Genomic DNA, 19,634 nt, shown 5'->3' on the forward strand with positions numbered 1-19,634 from the left:
GTGAATTTTCTTCCCTTCCTTCCTTCAGCACCCACCCCAACATTTTCTGCTTCTGAAAGCCTTGCCCCTTCATCTACTTAATTGGATAAAATGAAAACTAAGAAGTTGTTTTAAAAGTTTATTTAGCTCTATTATTTCACATAACAAAATCCATACATGCAAGTAACAAAATACATTAAATGTTAGATGAAAGCAACGTTAAAGTGCCACACAAATGTTCATAAATGGTTACTTCTGCTTGTTTGAAGTGGGAGAAGATTTTTTTTTTAAGTCAAATGACAGATACCTCAGGTATAAAAGATACTGACAAAAAAACCCCTATTTAGGGGTAAGATTCCCCTTACACTCCCGCACCTGAAGTTACAGGCAGGATCATATAGACAGTCTAGAAAGTCCACAAGCTCAGACCAAGTGGGAGAAGATTTTTTTTTTAAGTCAAATGACAGATACCTCAGGTATAAGATACTGACAAAAAAAAACCCTCTCTATTTAGGGGTAAGATTCCCCTTACACTCCCACACCTGAAGTTACAGAAAGTCCACAAGCTCAGACCTTACAGTCACAGCTGACTTGTCAGGAGGGGCCATTTAATCAACCTCCTCAATGACAGGGCCAGTACTGGGGGCTCCCTGTCGAGCTTGAGCACCACAACTGCTACCCCCAGGGATACCAGAGCCCCCATAGAGCCTGGAGAAGATGGGACGACAAATCTGCTCCAGTTCCCTCTTCTGATGCTCATACTCCTCTTTCTCTGCCAACTGGTTGTGCTCCAGCCAAGTAAGGACTTCCTGACACTTGTCTTGTACTTTGCACCTGTCCTCTTCAGGAATCTTGTCTCTAAGGCTTTCCTCGTGCAAGGAGCCCTTCACATGGAAAACATAGGCCTCCAGGGAGTTTTTGGCAGCCACCCGGTCCCTCTGGGCCTCATCCTCAACCTTGTACTGCTCCGCCTCACGAACCATCCTCTCCACCTCTTCCTTGCTCAGCCGGCCCTTGTCATTGGTGATAGTGATCTTGTTAGCTCTGCCTGTGCTCCTGTCAGTGGCTGTCACACTCAGGATGCCATTGGCATCAATGTCGAAGGTCACCTCAATCTGGGGCACTCCACGTGGGGCAGGAGGTATGCCACTGAGCTCAAAGCGCCCCAGAAGGTTGTTGTCCCTGGTCATGGCCCTCTCACCCTCATACACCTGGATCAGGACTCCAGGTTGGTTGTCTGAATAAGTAGTGAAAGTCTGGGTCTGCTTTGTAGGGATGGTGGCATTCCTCTGGATCAGCGTGGTCATCACCCCCCCGGCTGTCTCCAGCCCCAGGGACAGGGGAGCCACATCCAGCAGCAGGAGATCCTGCACCTTCTCACACTTGTCCCCCATCAACACTGCTGCCTGCACAGCAGCACCATAGGCCACAGCCTCATCTGGGTTTATGCTCTTGTTCAGTTCCCGGCCATTGAAGAAGTCCTGCAGAAGCTTCTGTATCTTGGGGATGCGGGTAGAGCCACCCACTAGGACAATATCATGGATCTGAGCCTTGTCCAGCTTGGCATCCCGCAGGGCTTTCTCCACTGGCTCCAGGGTGCTGCGGAAGAGGTCTGAGCACAGTTCTTCAAAGCGGGCTCGAGTGATAGAAGTGTAGAAGTCTACACCCTCAAAGAGGGAGTCGATTTCCAGCGTGGCCTGGGTGCTGGAAGACAGGGTGCGTTTGGCGCGCTCACAGGCGGTGCGGAGCCTGCGCAGGGCCCGTTTGTTCGTGCTTAAGTCCTTCCTGTGCTTCCGTCGAAACTCCTCCATGAAGTGGTTCACCAAACGGTTGTCGAAGTCCTCTCCACCCAGGTGAGTGTCTCCAGCCGTGGCCTTCACCTCAAAGACACCTGCGTCAATAGTAAGGACCGACACGTCGAAGGTTCCTCCACCCAAGTCGAAAATGAGCACGTTCCGCTCACCAGCGCCCCTCCGGTCCAGGCCATAGGCGATGGCAGCAGCTGTGGGCTCATTAATGATCCTCAGCACGTTGAGCCCTGCAATGGCACCTGCGTCCTTGGTGGCCTGACGCTGAGAGTCGTTGAAGTAGGCAGGCACGGTGATCACAGCGTGCCTCACGGGCTGGCCCAGGTACGCCTCCGCAGTCTCCTTCATCTTGCTCAGCACCATGGACGAAATCTCCTCCGGGTAGAACGCCTTGTCCTCCCCACGGTAGGAAACGCGCACCTTGGGCTTCCCACCCTCGCTCACCACCTGGAAAGGCCAGTGCTTCAAGTCTGACTGCACGGTGGGGTCTGCAAACTTGCGCCCAATTAGCCGCTTGGCGTCAAACACGGTATTCTGCGGGTTCAGGGCCGCCTGGCTCTTGGCTGCATCGCCCACCAGCCGCTCGGTGTCGGTGAAGGCCACGTAGCTGGGGGTGGTGCGGTTGCCCTGGTCATTTGCTAGGATCTCCACCCGACCGTGCTGGAACACACCCACGCAGGAGTATGTGGTACCCAAGTCGATGCCTATGGCCACTTCTCTTGCAGCGGACATGGCTGTGGCTTCTGTCCACGAATGCAATATGAAGTCAGATGCACCAGCTTTCGGAATTTAGTGCTTCTCAACGTTGGAGGTACGCTCAGCACTGCCACTCTTGCGTCCAACCAGCTCGGATCTGCTCTCCCTCCCCTTCCAGGAGCTTTTTATCCAGTTGCGGAAGACCCGCCTCCTCCCGCCCCCGCAACCGTGAACCTTCCAGCGCCTTCCGGGCGAACCTAGAGCCGCCCAGCCCGCCCGCTCTGGCTGACTCAGCCGCTGACTCGGGAAGAAGGTTCGGGCGGATCGTCTGTTCAAGGAAGGGTGGCCTCACCTGCGTCTGACTCAGAGCCACAGAGAAAGTTCCAGCTTCTCCCAGCTGGTTCTAAAGGCCATCGGTGGGGCAGAAGTCAGGTAGGGCAGTAACTTCTCAAAAGAACACCCTCCTGGGTTGAAGAAGGCAGGTCTGAGTCCGGCACCTCCAGAAAAGCCCAAAGAAAATGTCACCATGGGAAGAGAGCCATGGCCTCAAGGCCAAAGATTTAAATTTCTTAATCCTTAATATTTGCAGGGGAGGGGGTTCTTGAAACATAAAGGCAGTATTATCAAAATTATAACTGAGAAGAACAGCTAGGAAGGGACCTAGGGCTAGGGATGATGTTAAGAGATCATGCTGCAAACAGCCGTTCCACAAGATGCATTGGTGGTTCAGTGGTAGAATTCTCGCCTGCCACGCGGGAGGCCCGGGTTCGATTCCCGGCCAATGCACAAGGGTGTCTTTTCTTTCAGCAGCTTCAGTGATTTTAAAAAAGCTTTGTTTTGTTTTTCCCCTACTAGGATTTGTGACAATGACATAAATAAAACCAGTTAAAGGCTGGGTTCTTCTGGTTTTCTCTCCTTTATCAAGTCGCAGCCCAGAAAGGAGCCAGAACCTGGAGCTGTGGCTTGGGAACAGCCTAGGAGGAAGGAAAATGCAGGTGAACTGTGGTGAGAATGTCCCTTCTCTTATCCAGCCCCTGCGGGCTCATATCTCCTGGGAGCATAGTACCAAGGGATGAGTTGGAAAGGCATAGTGTGTGTTTTCTTTCTGAGGCCTGGACGGGTTCCCAGCTCAAACCCAGAACTCAGGTGTGCAATAAATGCCTGGAGTACAAGGCATCCTGTGCCCCAAAGGCCAAAGGCCAAGATGATTTCACTGGTCAATAAAGCCACATTTGATCCCATCAGATCTATGGCATTGCAAACTGAGTCTTTGCCTTGTCTCACTTTCTTTAATCCAGAAGATCTCATTTAAATATTTTGGTGTTTCTCTTTGGCATGGACTTCTAAGATACCGAAAGGAGAAGACTTTTTGGAGACACGAGGGTGGAAATGGAGGAAAGAGAAGCCAGTGTTGTCTGTAATCTCCTTCTGGGAAATGGAACTCTGGTTTCCCACATGACAGACAAGTACGGTCACTACTAGACTAAGAGGATAGTACCCAGGAAAACATGATACATTCTAATGTTAAACTCTAGTAGCTTCAACTTTTATGTACTATATTATTATTCATCTGATTCAATGAAACTACTAGTTTTTAAAAAGCAAAACTTAAAAACCTTTACTCTGAGTAAAGTGGCTCCTTTCTCCTCAGGTGGCTTAGAACTCTTTGGAACACTTCAGGGCCTGAAGAGGGAGAAGGAATCAGGATGCAGGTATCAATCCCACTTCTGGACTGGGTTTCTGGGCCAGCCCTTTCCCAGTGTATTGATGAGAAAGAGCTGACAAAGTTTGCTGCTAGTGAGCTCAGCTATACTAAGAAGGTGATCAGTCCATGAAATAAGGGAATGTTTGAAGAACTGTGCAATTAATTACTTCCACAGTGGAAAAGCAAATCATCCTCAAAAAGGAGCCTATTTTATAACTCCAGGAGGGAGAAAAGCTGTCAGCTTTAAATTCATTCACTCTCAGAGTTTAGGCTGGCTAGGCCTACATGTCAAAGTCAGGACATTTTAGGCAAAGGCCTGCAAGAAAAAGATCCTTATTTCAGAAAGGAAAACATGGCCTGCCCTGAGGTCTGTTCAGGAACTGCCTTGTCCAAACTCCTCTAACCTTCTCTCCCAGCCCTCAGCAGCCGCAAAACCCCACCTGCACACCTACCCCCAAGAGTTTCAGGTATAGCCCTAAAGCAAGCACCTCCATACCTGGACAGAGCCTCACACACACATTTCCAGTGTCACTCACTTTATTTTTTTAACTCAAAAGAGTTCAAATATAGGGAAGCTTATTATGCAATGCAAACTTTATAATACACTTAAGCATATCCACTTATGTGAAACATATAAATTTGAGTGTCTTTCAAAGTAGAACAGTGAGAGTTCCCAATGTGGCTCAGTGGTAAGGAACCCAACTATCTATGAGGATGCGGGTTAGATCCCTGACCTCGCTCAGTGGGGTTAAGGATCTGGCATTGCCATGAGCTGCGGTGTAAGTCACGGGCAAGGCTGGGATCCCATGTTGCTATGGCTGTGGTAGCTGGCAGCTACAGCTCTGATTCGACCCCTAGCCTGGGAATTTCCATATGCAGTGGGTGTGGCCCTAAAAAGACAAATTAATAAAGAAGTGTAGAACAATGATGACTTAAATAGAGATTGTGGAGAGATGCTCTTGACCTAAAACTGAGTACAAAAAGCAAGTTGAACAAAATGTATAGTATGATCCAAAACAATATGTAAAGGTCTATGATACCAATTACGTGTACATCTTTGAACATCCTTAAAACCATCTGGGCCACAGCTTTCTCTATTTTATTTTATTTTATTTATTTTCAACCATGCCCACAGCATGAGGAAATTCCTGGGCCAGGGGTGAAACCTAAAACACAAAAGTGACCCAAGCCACAGCAGTGGACACCACATCCTTAACCTGCTGGGCCACTGGGGAACTCCTGAGCTTTCTCAGTTTTAAAATGAGGAGATTGAACTTCACCATTTTTAAGTCTTTGTAGCGTCAAAAGTTTCTGATTTCCCATGAGCAAAAGAGGATTCCTGTGTCTCCTAAACTATGTACCTATGCTATACCTGAATGAACCCTGCCCTTTTTTTTTTTTTTTTTTTAATGGCAACACCAACAGCATACGAGAGTTCTGGGGCCAGGGATTGAATCTGGGCCACAGCTGCAGACCTGCACCAGGTCACATCCTTTAACCCACTATGCTGGGCAGGGGATTGAACCCATGCCTCTGAAGCAACCCACGCTGCTGCAGGCAGATCTTTATTTATTTATTTATTTTTTTCCCCTCTGTCTTTTTGTTTTTTTTAGGGCTGCACCTGCGGCATATGGAGGTTCCCAGGCTAGGGGTCTAATCAGAGCTACAGCTGCCGGCCACAGCCACAGCCACAGCAATGCTGGATCCAAGCTGCATCTGAGACCTACACCACAGCTCATGGCAAACCCACAACCTCATGGTTCCGAGTCAGATTCGTTTCTGCTGCACCACACCAGGAACTCCAAGATTGTATTTTTATGATCTGTGAGTTTAATATGCAGGTTAGAGCTGGTCAAGTAGGATTATCACCCATTTTTTTCCCAATGTGACTAGCCACAAAAATGTAATTCACTCAGTTCTACCTTCTAGTCCATCCCTACTCCAACTTACACCTCCCTACCTTTTTTTCAGTTACTATAGTAAAAACAGTCTTATCTGTTTAAAGGGAAAGTGCCAGCCAAATAGTGTGCTCCAAAGACTACAGTTTCCATAAACATTTATTAAATACCTATTATGTTCCAATGACATTATGTTTCCATGTATGTTGTTAAACTTTAACCTCAACAAGATATCCCTGGGGAGAGAGAAAGATATTACCATTTCACAGAAGAAGAATATAATTCACAGAGTAGTTAAATTCTTCAAGACCAATCAGCTAGCATATGGTAGAAATGAAACACAAATTCAGGTTTTTGGCTCTATTTTCAGTATACTTTTCACAATGCTACTCTATAGGCTTAGAAAGTTAATTAAATTAAAGGGAAGCAAGTCCAACTGATATACTACTTTAAAAGATGTGATGGGTGAAAGTAAATTATATTAAAGAGTTTAGGCAAATACATTCAAAGCTGAAATGCATGTACCAGTGGTATATCTTGGATGGTATCTAACAGGGTGTTCAGTAATATTGAATTGGATTTCTGCTTCTGGGAAGATGGAGTAGATGTGCCTTTTTAAAAAGTCTTTGATTTCAAATTATAAGGAATTTACTCACACCACAAATAGGTATTGTATGCTTTGTCATGTACCAGATGCTGACCTTGACTCTAACTGTATGATAGTGAACAAAACGGAAAAAAAGCACTGGATCCTGGAGCTCATATTCTAATGGGAGAGGGGATAGTCAGTTGGTAATAAGTACAATGGGTAAAAATACATCAATAAACAATTAAACAATTGGGCATATGGTACTTCAGCTGGTGATGAGTACAATGGGGGAAAAAATCAAGCAAGAGAGGGAGATTAGGAGATAGTGGAGGAGTGGTATTGTATTGAATGGTCAAGGAGACCTCACTGATAAGGTGATATTTGAGTAAAGACCATGTTGAAGCACAGTGTGGATATCTGTAAGAAAGAACATTTCAGGAGTTCCCGTCGTGGCGCAGTGGTTAACGAATCCGACTAGGAACCATGAGGTTGCGGGTTCGGTCCCTGCCCTTGCTCAGTGGGTTAACGATCCGGCGTTGCCGTGAGCTGTTGTGTAGGTTGCAGACGCGGCTCGGATCCAGCGTTGCTGTGGCTCTGGCGTAGGCCGGTGGCTACAGCTCCGATTCAACACCTAGCCTGGGAACCTCCATATGCCGCGGGAGCGGCCCAAGAGGTAGCAGCAACATCAACAACAAAAGACAAAAAGACAAAAAAAAAAAAAAAAAAAAAAAAAACATTTCAGAAACAGTAAATAATATAAACCTGGAGCAGAAGAATAATTGAAGTATTCAAGGAAGCAAAGAAGAGCAGTAGATGAGGTCAGAGAGGCAGTGAGGAAGAAGATCATGTAGTGCCTTGTAGCAAAGGCTTTAGCTCTTACTCTATGTACAAGAGGGAAGCTATTGTATAGCTTTGAGCAAAGAAGTGACAGGTGCAACGCACATTTTTAAAAGATCACTTTAGCTGTTTTGTTGAGACTAGACTGTCAGGTGGCATGAGTGAATGTAGGGAGACCAGTCAGGAGGCTGTGGAAGTGAGAGATGATGGTAGCTTGGACCAAGGTGCCAGTAGTAGAGTACTGAGAAGTTGTCAGATTGTTGGATTTATTTTGGAAGTAGAGCAGGGTTTACTGAGGTTTCATATATTTGAGGAGCCTCTGTCAAACATCTATGAAAACACATTTGCTGTGAGTCTTTGAAGAGCTGGGTGGGTTGTGACTGTACCTTGGCCTTCAGGAAATCAGTAAAGGTAAGACCTGTTAGGATTTAGCTCTGAAGATCACAGGCCCTTTCCTTCCTTGGAGGGTCCTTGGCCCAAGTTGCTGTTAAGTCGGGGCTGGGGGAAGAGTTACGGACTGAAGAGATGCTGCTACCACAGCTGTTACACCATGGAATGAGCGATCATTTGTCCTGAGGGCCTTGGCTCCATCTGACTTTGCTGTTCTTCCACTCTCCCTTTGAGCATTGAAGGTCTCTCTGGACAGAAAAATACAGCCCTGTATCCACTGCAAAAAGGAGCCCCATCGCCAGGTAGAAAGTTATTTGATACCAAGGTGGAAAGATGAATAGAATTGCCGGACCTAATAGGAGAGGCAGAAGGATGGGAAAATGACACTTGTTAAGGCAGAAATTTAGAATAAACAATCAGGTCCCTAGTGAGAAGCTTTTGAGAAGGCTGAGGCCAAGGCCAAGACAGACAGGTAGCCCAGAAAGGATTCAGAGGACCTTTTCCTCTCCCTGCCTTCCCAAATAATGCACTGGGTCAGCATTTCCCAAAGGATAACCTCAGGAGCACATCTGTTCTTTAGGACATTAACAGAAGTTATAGAGAAAAAAGATTTTATAGCTACCCAGGTTTAGCAAATGCCTTGTGACACTTCATTTAAGAGTTTTCTTTAAGACAGGGCTTCTTGAGGACTTTAATGTACATTATGAATATAAAAGGAAAGGAACAGAGTACATAGCATGTTCTGCATTGATTTGACCACAGAACCCCTCATTCTGAAACATCTCTCTGGGAGTTATGTGATTGGGGAACAGCCTTTGGAAAACGTTGAACTAGAGAATCCATAGACCACATCAACAGATTTTCACTCACCACCTCCTTTTAGCCTGAGACCAGGTATTCACTAACCCACACTAGTCTGGCATAAATGCTTGTGATGCCATCTGAAAGGGCATGATTTGGAATTCACAAGGCATAACTTCTCAAGAAAAGGCAGAGGCCTAGTTATTTGTATGTGCAGAGGGAGTCTCATGCCAACATGGCTCCTTTGGCTAAGATTTGAGCCCAGCCTGAGCAGTTCACTAGGGAGACACAAGCAAGCATTAGACTCCTAGAGGGACATATGATAAAGTACATGGAATGAGGTGGGAAAGAGGGAGAATGGTGGATTTCCCTACTGGCTCAGTGGATTAAGGATCCAACATTGTCACTGCTGTGGCTCTAATAACTGCTGTGACATGAGTTTGATCCCTGGCCGAGGAACTAAGCCCCAGCCCTCCCCCTGAAAAAGAGGGAGAATAGCAATATCTGGAAGATGGATATGGAGGATAAAAAGGTGGTTTCTGTCCCTTAAGAGTTAAAACTCCTAGTGAATGACACCCATCCCTATAATCCCTGAGAAATTATCCAGGACAGAGCTGTGTATTCACACAGCAGTTGGGTCAAACTAAATATCCTGAATTCCAAAAAAGATTAATAATCCCCTCACTACCCATCTTTCCAAGGTGTAAAGCTCCATGAAAAGACTTAGTTCCCACCTTGGACAGTGATGTTCACAGGCTGTGATGAGTGTGACGTCTTCCCAATTGATCCTGTGCAGTGGTACTCACCACTATGACTGTGGTTTGCATGTGGGATGGAGAGGCTGGACTCCACGTAGGAAAATTTCTTAGATTTTCCATTCTGGAAAAATACGACCTTATGCAGAGGCTTGTTTCTCCAGCTATGGCACCTCAGCACAATGGGCTCCCCTTCCTGGAACACCAGGCTAGGGGTCTGGAGCAGCAGCCAGTCTGAAAGACACAAAGGGACCACAGGACCCAGGAGGCCTGACTCAAATCTTAGACCAAATCCTTACTGGTGGTACATTAGATGTGGAGAGGAGCCTACGTTTGGAATCAGACATTCCTGATCTGAATCTTGGCAAGTAATTTAATTCTTCTGGACCTCGGTTTCCTCATGTGAAAATGGTCACAGTCATACCATTACTAATCTAGAGTAGTTCTACCACCTACTATGGCATATAGTAGGTATTCAGGACATGCTTGTCTTCTAATTCCTGTCCTGGAATAAGCCAGCTGCAGTTCTGTCCTGTCCAACAAACTTCCACAGGAAGGGCATAAGAGACCCTGGTACCATCCCTTCCCTAAAGGAGGAATCAACTCTGACACAGGAGACAACAGGTGAGGGGGACACAGCAGAGACATACATCTTTGAGGAAATGTGTGAACATCCAACAAATATTAGCTTATTTGGTGCATATTAGTAAACGTGGAATTTCATTTTAGCAAGGACTTTATCCAAAGGCAGCAGTGATATGGGTGGACTGCTAGCCTGCTGTGTATATTTCCCTCCCATTTTACATCCTTTTACAGAGGAAGAAAAAATATGTAATTTTTTGTTGTAAAAGGAATAGAAGATGAGGTGGGTACTTGTAATCCTGACCTCAGCCCACACACTCCTTTTTCCTAAAGCTGTAGGATTGAGCAGAGTTGGAATTGTAAAGAAAGGGTAGAAAACAACAGATACATTGGAAGGGAGTCCCTCCGGATGAGGAAAAATAGTAACAATAACCACATGTATGCCATCAAACACACTTAGTCCCTGCACGAGATCAGAATGATGCCAACAGAAGTCTCCACACAGATGAGGGAATAAGTGACAACAAAGAGAAAGCTCTGGGCCACAGCTACAGTGGGACAATCCAGAGGAAAGCTGGGGGACACCAGATCTTGCTACTTGTGTCACAGGAGCTAGAAAACCCCACCTCTCCCACTGGGAAGGAACCCCTCTGTCCCAGCCATTTCCTCTGCTAACATCCTGTGTATTCTTTCTCTTGGAAAACTCAGACCCTTGCAGGACATGCCACACCAGGATTAGGTGAGCAGTCCTGGTTCTCTAGAATGCCCCTCTTATAAAGCTTGAGTTAGGGTAGAGGTAGGGAAGGCTAAGAATTGTAAAAAAAAAAAAAAATTTAATGAAGTGGAACCCAGAGAAAATGTCAAAGCTGCTTGCATGTAGCACCAGCAACCAATTCTTGCACTTCCCCTCCCTGCTTGGCTAAAATCCCCTCTACAGAAGGTGCACCTCATTAGAACAGCATGTTCTCCCTAGCAATCTCAACTGGTATGGCTTATAACTTGGACAGTGGGGAGTGTCTGCCTAAGGCTGGTTTGTTCAAGAGGGCCAACTTACGCCTCCTTGAGGACAATTTCTTGGTGCATGTCTTGAGGGCAGGGCCCAGTTTCATGTCCATGGTACTCATGAGATGTTCTTTAAGAAATAAAAGGGCTTTTGCATCAATCTCTTGGGAAGAGAACTCCTCTGCAATCTTCTGGAAGTCTTGAAGAGAGGCGATAAACTCATACAATCTTCTACACTCCACTGGCTAAGTTTACTGGACAAGAACACAGGGTTGATGCTGTGAATCCTGGGGTAGGCAGAACTGTGTCAAAGTTCCCTGGGTCACACTCCCCCTGACCAGCTCTCACTTATAAAGACCCAGGGACATTGGAGAGAGTGCTTCATCCTAAGTGGAATTCTCTGAACCCTAGCTAGAGTCCTCTTACCTTCGGAGCCACTTGCCCTGGATCTTAGCATGGGTGATGTCAGAGGAGCTGCAGTAGGGTCCACACTGGTGAACACAAGCATTATGGACTTCTCAAGACACTTCCATGTGTTTTCCTCTTCAGGCAGAACTGAGGCTACAGCTCACACTATACCTTTTTTTTTTTTTTCTTTTTCTTTTTTTGCCACCCCGTGGCATATGGAGTTCCCGGGCCAGGGATCAGATCCGAGTCTCATTTGTGACCCAAGCCGCAGCTCTGGCAATGCTGGATCCTAAACCCCCTGTGCTGGGCCGGGGATCAACCTGCTTCCCAGGGCTCCAAAGACAGGGCCAGTCAAGCTCCTATACTCTACCTCTTAGTGCAACTCATGGAGTAGAAACTCTTGGAGCCACAGAACTGTTCTGCAGGAGTGCACTTGCCACAAGGCTGGAACTTCAGGAGATTTGTCCTCTTGACTACTCAGCAGATGGGCTGTCCCCTCCCCAGGGGCCACCTGACTGATTCTCATTCAGCCTTGTCGGGAGGCCAGTCTACACAGAGCAGCTTCTCAGACTTTTGAGTAACAAACAACCCACTGGGAAAGGTTCTGCTCCATCCTGGATTCCAAAGCCCTCGATCATGTGGTTGAGCATGTGAGGCTTCACCATGGAGGTTTGAGTCACCCATTTGTCTGGACACCATGGCTAGTGTAGGAGGTGGTGCTGTGGGCAGGGGCCATGGCTGCCAGTTCCCCCCTTGGTGAATTAGCATTCCCTCTGGTCACTGGTTCAGCTTCTTCTCCAAACTGCTCTCCTTCTCCTTGGTGGCCTTGGAGCTCACTGCTAGTGCAGAACCCTTGGCAGGAACCCTGAACCCAAGGTGAAGACATCATCTCCTTCCTCCTTGCATTTGACAGCCAATGTCTGGGTTTGCACAGCAGGTACACAGACTGCATGTAGAAGACAACAGGGACCCAGACCTGTTGGCTGAGGGGCAGTGAGAGTCGTGGCTGCTGCTGCTGCTGCTGCTGCTACTGCTGCACCCACTGGAGGTGCTGTGGGGAGAAGTACCGGGATTGACAGTGCTGGAGCTGTCACCAGCGGTCGATAGCAATCTGCTGCCTGGTCATCACCTGTTTCTCCAAGAGCTGGATCCGTTGCTATTGCTAAATTGGTGAATGGGGCTGGATCTGTGTGTGGGTGACTGAGCTAGTAAGGGTCTGCCTGGGGGCAGGTGTAGCTCTCTATGTCAGGTTTATGCCCACATCCTGCTGACCACTCCCATCTGCTTCTGTCTTCTTGGCCACTGCACTTTCTGCCTCTGTCCAGCTGCCCTGGATCACCATCAGTGTTTGAAATGCAGGCAAGGGCTCCACCACATCTGCCTTTCCTGGGACAGCTCCCACCACCACCCATTCTGGAGGAGGAACTGACTCAAGGCCCATTTCTACCTGGATCCATGGACCTCAGAATGCTATTCCCACTGCCTCCACCAAATGAACTAATGCTAAAGATTGGCCTGATCCCTATAGAGGAAACCTGAGCCACAGCCAGAGGCCTGGGGGAGGCTAGAGAGAGGAGAATTGGGTTGAGGCCTGTTGGTTCCTCACTGCCCAGTGCTGCTCCTGATCTGCATCTACACGGACTCCAGGAGCCTGAGCAGCTGGCACCTCCAGCCGGACTACAGTCACTGTCCTAATAGGCATCAGGATGAGTTGAGAAGCTAAAGGCACATTCCAGCCCATGGTCTGGTTTACTTGGAAAAAGTTCCCCAGCTGTAGTCTTAGGTACATCTGGGCCTGGAACAGGTTGAGGGGAGGAGGAGGTGGTGTTTCCCAGGAGCAGAGCTTGGGTCAAAGTGGTAACATTGGGAGAGTTCACACTCGTGGATTGGCTGGTCAGTTGGGTGGCTGATGTTGTGGCCAGATTGACTGAGGCCTGGGTGTCGGTCAGCTGCTGTGTAGTGCTGGTGTTTGGGGAGCTGGCCTGCTGACTAGCAGCACTTGTGATCAGCTGCACAGAGGCCAGGCTATGCAGCTGGGTCCGCTGAGCAGCAGGTGCACATGAACTGGTAGAAAGACGGGGGCCCATAGAGCTATCACAGCAATGCCTGCAGAGCCTGTTCTGCTTGCTGTTCATACAGTGGCTTTGACTATCGGGGGCCGAGGGCTACCACCTGAGTTGGGACTCTCATTGGAGCAATTGGCATTCTGTTGGCTCTAGTCTCCACGATAATGACCCAGGGTCCCCAAGGCTGATGCTCTGGCTCAAGACTGTCATAGCAAGCTCTGCACCCTGATCCTCCAGGGCAGTATCCAACTCATACTCAATGCCAAGGTCCCCTCTGTCAGGCAGTGTGGCTGGAAGTGGGAGGTGCTCATACAGACATGAGGGGTGACTCATCTCCACCCCATTCCTGGAGGGTCGGGGCACTGAGGTCAGGGCTCTGCCAGGCCTCTGGGGATTCCCTCCAGGACCATCTTTCCCTGCTAAGCGCAGAGAGGAAAGATGAAAGGTCTGGGGCCGAGGCCCACTTGGCCTATTAGTTATCTCTGAGGAAAATTTAGGAGCCAGGTAAGAGAAGGGGACAAAGTGAAGTATAACAATGACAATATTCATCATAATTGCATTATGCCTTTTCTTTATGGAGAACCTACTTCTTGCCAAGATCTTTGGAGAATCTTTTTTTTTTTTTTTTGTCTTTTTGCCATTTCTTGGGCCGCTTTCCTGTGGCATATGGGGATTCCCAGGCTAGGGGTTGAATTGGAGCTGTAGCCGCCGGCCTACACCACAGCCACAGCAACGTGGGATCCGAGCCGCGTCTGCAACCTACACCACAGCTCACGGGCAACGCCGGATCCTTAACCCACTGAGCAAGGCCAGGGATCGAACCTGCAACCTCATGGTTCCTAGTCAGATTCGTTAACCACTGAGCCACGATGGGAACTCCCAAGGTCTTTGGAGAATCATTGATCTGTTCAGCAAACAGTCATTGAGCCCTGCCCTGTGCCTGAGGCTGGAAATACAAATAAGATTAAAACACCACTTTCACCTCAAGTTGCACAGAGAGCCGGGGTTGGGGGTGTGGCAGGGAAATGCTGATTCTCACCAGGACCTGATAGAGGAGGTGGTAGTCTTTCCATTGAGCAGATGAGGAAACTGTGGCTCAAAGCTAAATGGAATCATCATGTTTACACAGCTAGTAAGTTCCAGGGCTAGGATTCAGTTGTGGTCTGTCTGTGCATTTGACTCTGCTGTAAAAATGGAAGCGGTCCTATGAGTTAGGGATTTCCTTCTGCCTCTCTCACACTCAGCTGCCTGTTTATGGCCTTCTTACCTTCTTGTTCAAGTCAGGACCGAGGCAAAATTGCCCAAATACTGAGAAATCTCTTAGGCAGTTCCACCCTACCACACATACTAAACCAAGGTGGTGGGTGGGAAGGGAAATGAGTGGGCAAAAATGACTTCAGATTCATAGCCATGCTTCTCAGTAAACAGGCCACCCTCTTCCCTAAAAACCTCTGCCCTGTAAGCTGATTTCATCTCTCCTTGTCCTCCCAGACTCTCCCAGGCCTTCTTCCACTAACCAGAAATCACATCCAGATGCACAGGGTCGCTGAGACTGGAGTAGGCAGTCTGGCACCTGTAGTATCCGCTGCTAGCTCTCCTGGCCTTAAAGCTGAAGCTGGGCTGGTTCTCGGTCCAGGTGAAGTTCCCATTATGGAACCACTGGGTGGTGGTGTTCCCAGGGTCATGGTCGCCCTGGCACGTCAGTGTCACAGAATCCTCCTGGAGCACATTGATCCATGCAGGCTGAAGCTTCACCTCAGCCTTTGGGAGAACTGCTAAGGGGCAGAGAGAAGAGGCAGCATGAGGAAAGGGGTCCCCTAGGGCCCAAGTAGACCCCAAATGTTGGATAATGGGAAACTGTGGCCCTGCTGGAGACATCAGGAGAGGAACCCAACCAGAACTGTTGTGCAACTGAAGGCAATCCCTCCAACTCATATAGCCCACCCAGGGGCCCCAAGAAGCCAAGTTCTCCCAGGGAGCTTGTCTGCTCCTCAGGCAGAATAAGAAGGAAGGGAATAGGAGAGGGGGCAAGGCAGACACATTACAAATACAAGTACACCTGACCAAAGGATGTCTAACCGGTTCCTTCTTTCTCTCCATCTCTCTGTCTCGTCTCTCTCTCTGTTCCTCTCTTTCTCTCTCACACACATGCACTATACATACATCTTTTTGGGGAATCAATTTCTCTCCTGTAAATTGAGGTATTTGGACGTTAGTAGATAAACGCTCTCCACAGTTGGATGAAGACAAGTGGGGACATCTGGTGGAGATGCCAGGCTGAGAGTCAGATGTCATGTTTCTCTTCTGACCGATTGTCATTCTGAAACTACACTCCTCCTCGGATGGGGCTCAAACCCATCTGTACCTTAGATTGGGACTTGAATCCACTGTCGTCTAATTAAAACTGTTCACCTGGTTTCATGACTTACTGAAGCTCAAGTTGTTTTGTCTTGGTGCACAAATAATTTAGCATGAGGCGAAGTTGCAGGCAAAGCATAAATTTCTTAGCATAGGACCCTTGTGACAGGTACTAACAGGCCAGCAAGGGAGCTCAGCCCCTGAGAACAAAGAGGGCTCCATTTGGAGTTCTCCTATGGCACAGTGGGTTAAGGATCTGGCATTGTCACCATAGCAGCTTGGCTCACTGCTGTGGCATGGGTTTAATCCCTGGCCTGGGAATTTTTGCATGCTGCAGGCCTGGCAAAAAAAAAAAAAGTCTACATTTTTATAATCACAAAGTGGAGACGGGAGAAAAGCACCTTCTTCCTCATTTTTGCATAGATATAACTACATCATTAGTTCTTCCTTTGACCCTATATGGTCTAACCAAGACTGTCTTAGCACTATTTATATCATATATATATTAGCAGAAAGGTGGTAACATATACTAAAATATGGTAATTCATCTCAGGTTTCAATATAATGTCCCCTTTCACCTAGTTTCTTTCTCCTTTCATTTATATTCCCATCTTGGCTCCATGCAGAAATGCTGCTCTTCAAGAACCATTAACTTTCTAACTTCATGTAACAAGATTCAGACCCCATACCTATTGTCTTGTGTTTTAACTATCAGGACTTGTGGCTTGAGTATGCCTGGCTCTTGAATGCACCTGGTCTCCTTCAAGATAGAGTAGATGGTTGATAGGTTACTGGATTTTCTTGAGTGGTCATTAGCTTACAACTGTCTCCCAGACTCCCTTAAATTTCTCTTTCTGTCTTTATTTCCCCTAGTGGGATTTCTAAACTAATTATCCTACTTTATCCCTATCAATTCTTTACCCCTTAGAATAAATCTATCCTGACACCATAAAAATATTAAAAAATAAATTAAAAACCAAAAAAAAAAAAAAAGCAAAAAAAGGGAGTTCCTGTCGTGGCACAGTGGAAACGAATCTGAATCCAACTAGGAACCCTGAGGTTGTAGGTTCAATTCCTGGCCTTGCTCAGTGGATTAAGGATCCAGCACTGCTGTGAGCTGTGGTGTAGGTCACAGACACAGCTCAGATCTGGCATTGCTGTGGCTGTGGCCTAGGCTGACAGCTATAGCTCCGATTTGACCTTTAGCCTGGGAACCTCCATATGCTGCAGGTGAGGCCCTAAAAAAAAAAAAAAAAAAAAAAAAAGAATAAATCTATCCTGACACCAAAGCACAAAGGAGATCCTGTGGCCTCAGGAAAGATAAGGAAAGGGGGGGAAAGGCTGGAGGACCAGTCTAGGGAAATCCTGGCTTCAGTGCCCCAGGAAGACCCCCATCTCCCTACCAGTCCTAGGAGGTTGAGAGGTTAGTCATGCAGAGAAAGAAGTGCCCAGCAGTGTTCACCTCACCAAGTTGCAACCATTGGTGTCTCCTCCTATTATTGTCCGGGGGAACAGGCTCTGAAGCCCTCGGATGTATGAAAAGTAGAGGATTTATCAACACAGTGGGACGGTCTAAGCAGATCATGTGATTTTGCATGTGGCTGAAACAAAAATTGCCTGGGCTCGTGATTTAGTTTGGAAAGAGGAAGACAGTTGAAAGAAAGGACATTTCTTTTCTGTGACACTATGTATGAGGTCTCATGGTTAACAGAACCAGAAGGGCTGAAGTACCTGTGCATGGTGCTGCCCATCCCCCGCTTCCCTGGGAGGAAGAGAAGGAGGAAGAAGAAAGGGACAAGGCATCTTGAGGGAGCAATTATTCTTCCCTGGCTCTGCTTAAGTCCTGGGTTGCTGCTGCATTCAGACAGAGCATCTCCAGACAGAGTGCTGGGAGCAGAGCGAGGAGGTAGCTGTTGTGGGGAGAGGATGTGGGTGGAGCACTTACCACGTGTCCCAGGAACAGGAGCTGTAAGAGAGAAAGCAAAGATCAGCCTGGTGTTTGGATTCATTGATTCATCATTATAAATAATCACCTCCTTGCTGATCCCCTGAACTCTCTTGTCCTTTTCTGGCTGCAATTCATTCACCTGTGTTGTCTGTGCTTTTACTTCTTCAGTTATGTGTTGATTAAATAACCACACAGGAGGAGTTCCCGCTGTGGCTCAGCGGAAACGAATCTGACTAGAAACCATGAGGTCATGGGTTCCATCCCTGGCTTCACTCAGTGGGTTAAGGATCCAACATTGCTGTGGCTGTGGCTGTGGCTGTGGCTGTGCTGTGGCTGTGGCGTAGGCCAGCAGCTGTAGCTCTGATTGGACCCATAGCCTGGGAACCCCCACGGCCCTAAAAAGCAAAAAATAAAAATAAAAATAAAACCCACACAGGAGTTGGATTGGTATATGTAAATTTACTGTCTCCATATTCAAAAGGACACTGAACTGCCATTCTGACACTTTTCTCTGTTAAATTTGCTCTTCTGTGCTTGATAGTGACACTCATCTTTTCCTGCTTAATGGCCGTGCAGTGCAAGGAAGCATGCATGCTCCTTTGGTCCCACAGTTGATGATTCTAGAATTGCCTGGTGTTTACATTCTCTGAGCCCCATTCCATGGATAACCGAGACCCTCTTATGCTTTTTCCCAGGGGAAATTCCTTACACCTAAAGAGAGTAGTTGCCTGAAGTGGTGTCAGGGGCACAGAGAATGGCCACTGCACCCCACCACAGTGTATCTTCCCTCCACCTGCTATTTGCATAAGACAGCATTAGCCTTCCCACCTAAGATGTGGTCCCAGTGAAACACACAAAAAAAGGAAGGTAAACACCTTGGCCGCTCATTAGCCTTTCAAGTCTATGACACTAGACTTTCCTCAGAGCTGGCTCTGCTGTGCAGGGTGGCAGAGCACCAAGGACATGTGAACCCAGTGAGATTGGGCAAAAGACTTAAAAAGAGATTGGCAAAAAAAACTTCCTGATTCTGCCAATTTCACAATTTGCCAAAGCCAGCAGGGTGGTCAGAATTTGATTTCCATCAGCCTGCCCTCACCCTCCTGACTTTCCTGACGTGCTTCCCATGCCCCCCAACTCCTCAACTTTGCCCAAGCTCAGCCCCAACCGAGGTGGCAGCAGCTGAGTTAGAAAAGCACACCTGCCTCTGCTCCTGCTCCACCGTCCCTCCTGGGGACTCTCACTCACCCAGGAATAGCAGAGCTGTCCACAGGAGCATGTGGCCCAAAGGATGGCAGGGCATGCAATCAGCCCAGTCACTCCTGGCAGCGGGGAGGGCTAGGAACGAGGGGATCCCCATCACCTCCTGGAGTACGCAGGTTGCCTCTGGCAGCGCCAGCGCAAGACAGGCTTCTCTCAAGGCTCGACAGATTCCACCCCAGAGGACAGACAAATTCTGGAGAGCAAAAGAGGAAGTGAAAAGAAATGTTTTCTCATTAGCTCCTCCCCTCCACCCTCTTTCATCTCAACTGTCTCCTCCCAGAAGATTCAGGGCTTCCCAGAATGGATGTTCCTCAGTCCCACTCCAAATTCACAGAAAATGTAGAAATTGGGAAACAACTTCTCTTCCTCTGGGGCCTCAGCTGGGCTCAGCCTCTGGGAGAAAGAGGGAGGGGACTAGTTACTCAAACTCAGCTCACAACCTCCTGTCTGTCTCTGTCTTTTTTTTTTTTTTTTTTGTCTTTTTGCCATTTCTTGGACCACTCCTGTGGCATATGGAGGTTCCCAGGCCAGGGGTCGAATTGGAGCTGCAGC

General features: G+C 47.7%; 2 protein-coding genes, 1 long non-coding RNA gene, 1 other non-coding gene and 1 pseudogene across 8 annotated transcripts; 2 read left to right on the forward strand and 3 right to left on the reverse strand.

Annotated features, from left to right (window-relative positions):
- Positions 1 to 105: 105 nt before the first annotated feature.
- On the reverse strand, positions 106 to 19,277 carry FCGR2A (Fc gamma receptor IIa). 5 transcript variants are annotated; one of them, XM_021089524.2, is made up of 5 exons: positions 19,068 to 19,277; positions 17,820 to 17,840; positions 15,034 to 15,291; positions 9,438 to 9,692; positions 106 to 3,457 (listed from the first exon to the last, which is right to left on the reverse strand). In XM_021089524.2, exons 1-5 carry the CDS (start codon positions 19,177 to 19,179, stop codon positions 3,369 to 3,371), a joined length of 735 nt encoding a protein of 244 aa, XP_020945183.1. In that variant the 5' UTR covers positions 19,180 to 19,277; the 3' UTR covers positions 106 to 3,368. The 5 variants fall into 5 exon arrangements, with proteins under 5 accessions (XP_020945183.1, XP_020945180.1, XP_084878699.1 ...); XM_021089521.2 differs by lacking the exon at positions 106 to 3,457 and adding an exon at positions 6,228 to 8,254 and having other exon boundaries at positions 15,034 to 15,288; XM_085022573.1 differs by lacking the exon at positions 106 to 3,457 and adding an exon at positions 6,228 to 8,254 and having other exon boundaries at positions 9,510 to 9,692.
- On the reverse strand, positions 107 to 2,624 carry HSPA6 (heat shock protein family A (Hsp70) member 6). The gene is given in 1 exon segment (NM_001123127.1): positions 107 to 2,624. A coding segment is annotated over 1 exon segment (1,932 nt). The 5' UTR covers positions 2,520 to 2,624; the 3' UTR covers positions 107 to 587.
- Positions 2,783 to 7,318, forward strand: LOC146403937 (uncharacterized). Its single transcript, XR_014843965.1, has 3 exons — positions 2,783 to 2,915; positions 3,339 to 3,478; positions 4,135 to 7,318. It is a non-coding gene; the product is annotated as an uncharacterized LOC146403937 (long non-coding RNA).
- On the forward strand, positions 3,199 to 3,269 carry TRNAG-GCC (transfer RNA glycine (anticodon GCC)). Its single transcript has one exon. It is a non-coding gene; the product is annotated as a tRNA-Gly (tRNA).
- On the reverse strand, positions 11,303 to 13,926 carry LOC146403938 (polyhomeotic-like protein 1 pseudogene; annotated as a pseudogene).
- Positions 19,278 to 19,634: the final 357 nt, after the last annotated feature.

The sequence above is a fragment of the Sus scrofa genome, chromosome 4, assembly GCF_054392235.1.
Source record: "Sus scrofa isolate SSC_HxYL_T2T_F1_AM1 chromosome 4, Sscrofa_HxYL_maternal_Yorkshire_Landrace_v2.0, whole genome shotgun sequence".
Taxonomy (NCBI): Eukaryota; Metazoa; Chordata; class Mammalia; order Artiodactyla; family Suidae; genus Sus; species Sus scrofa.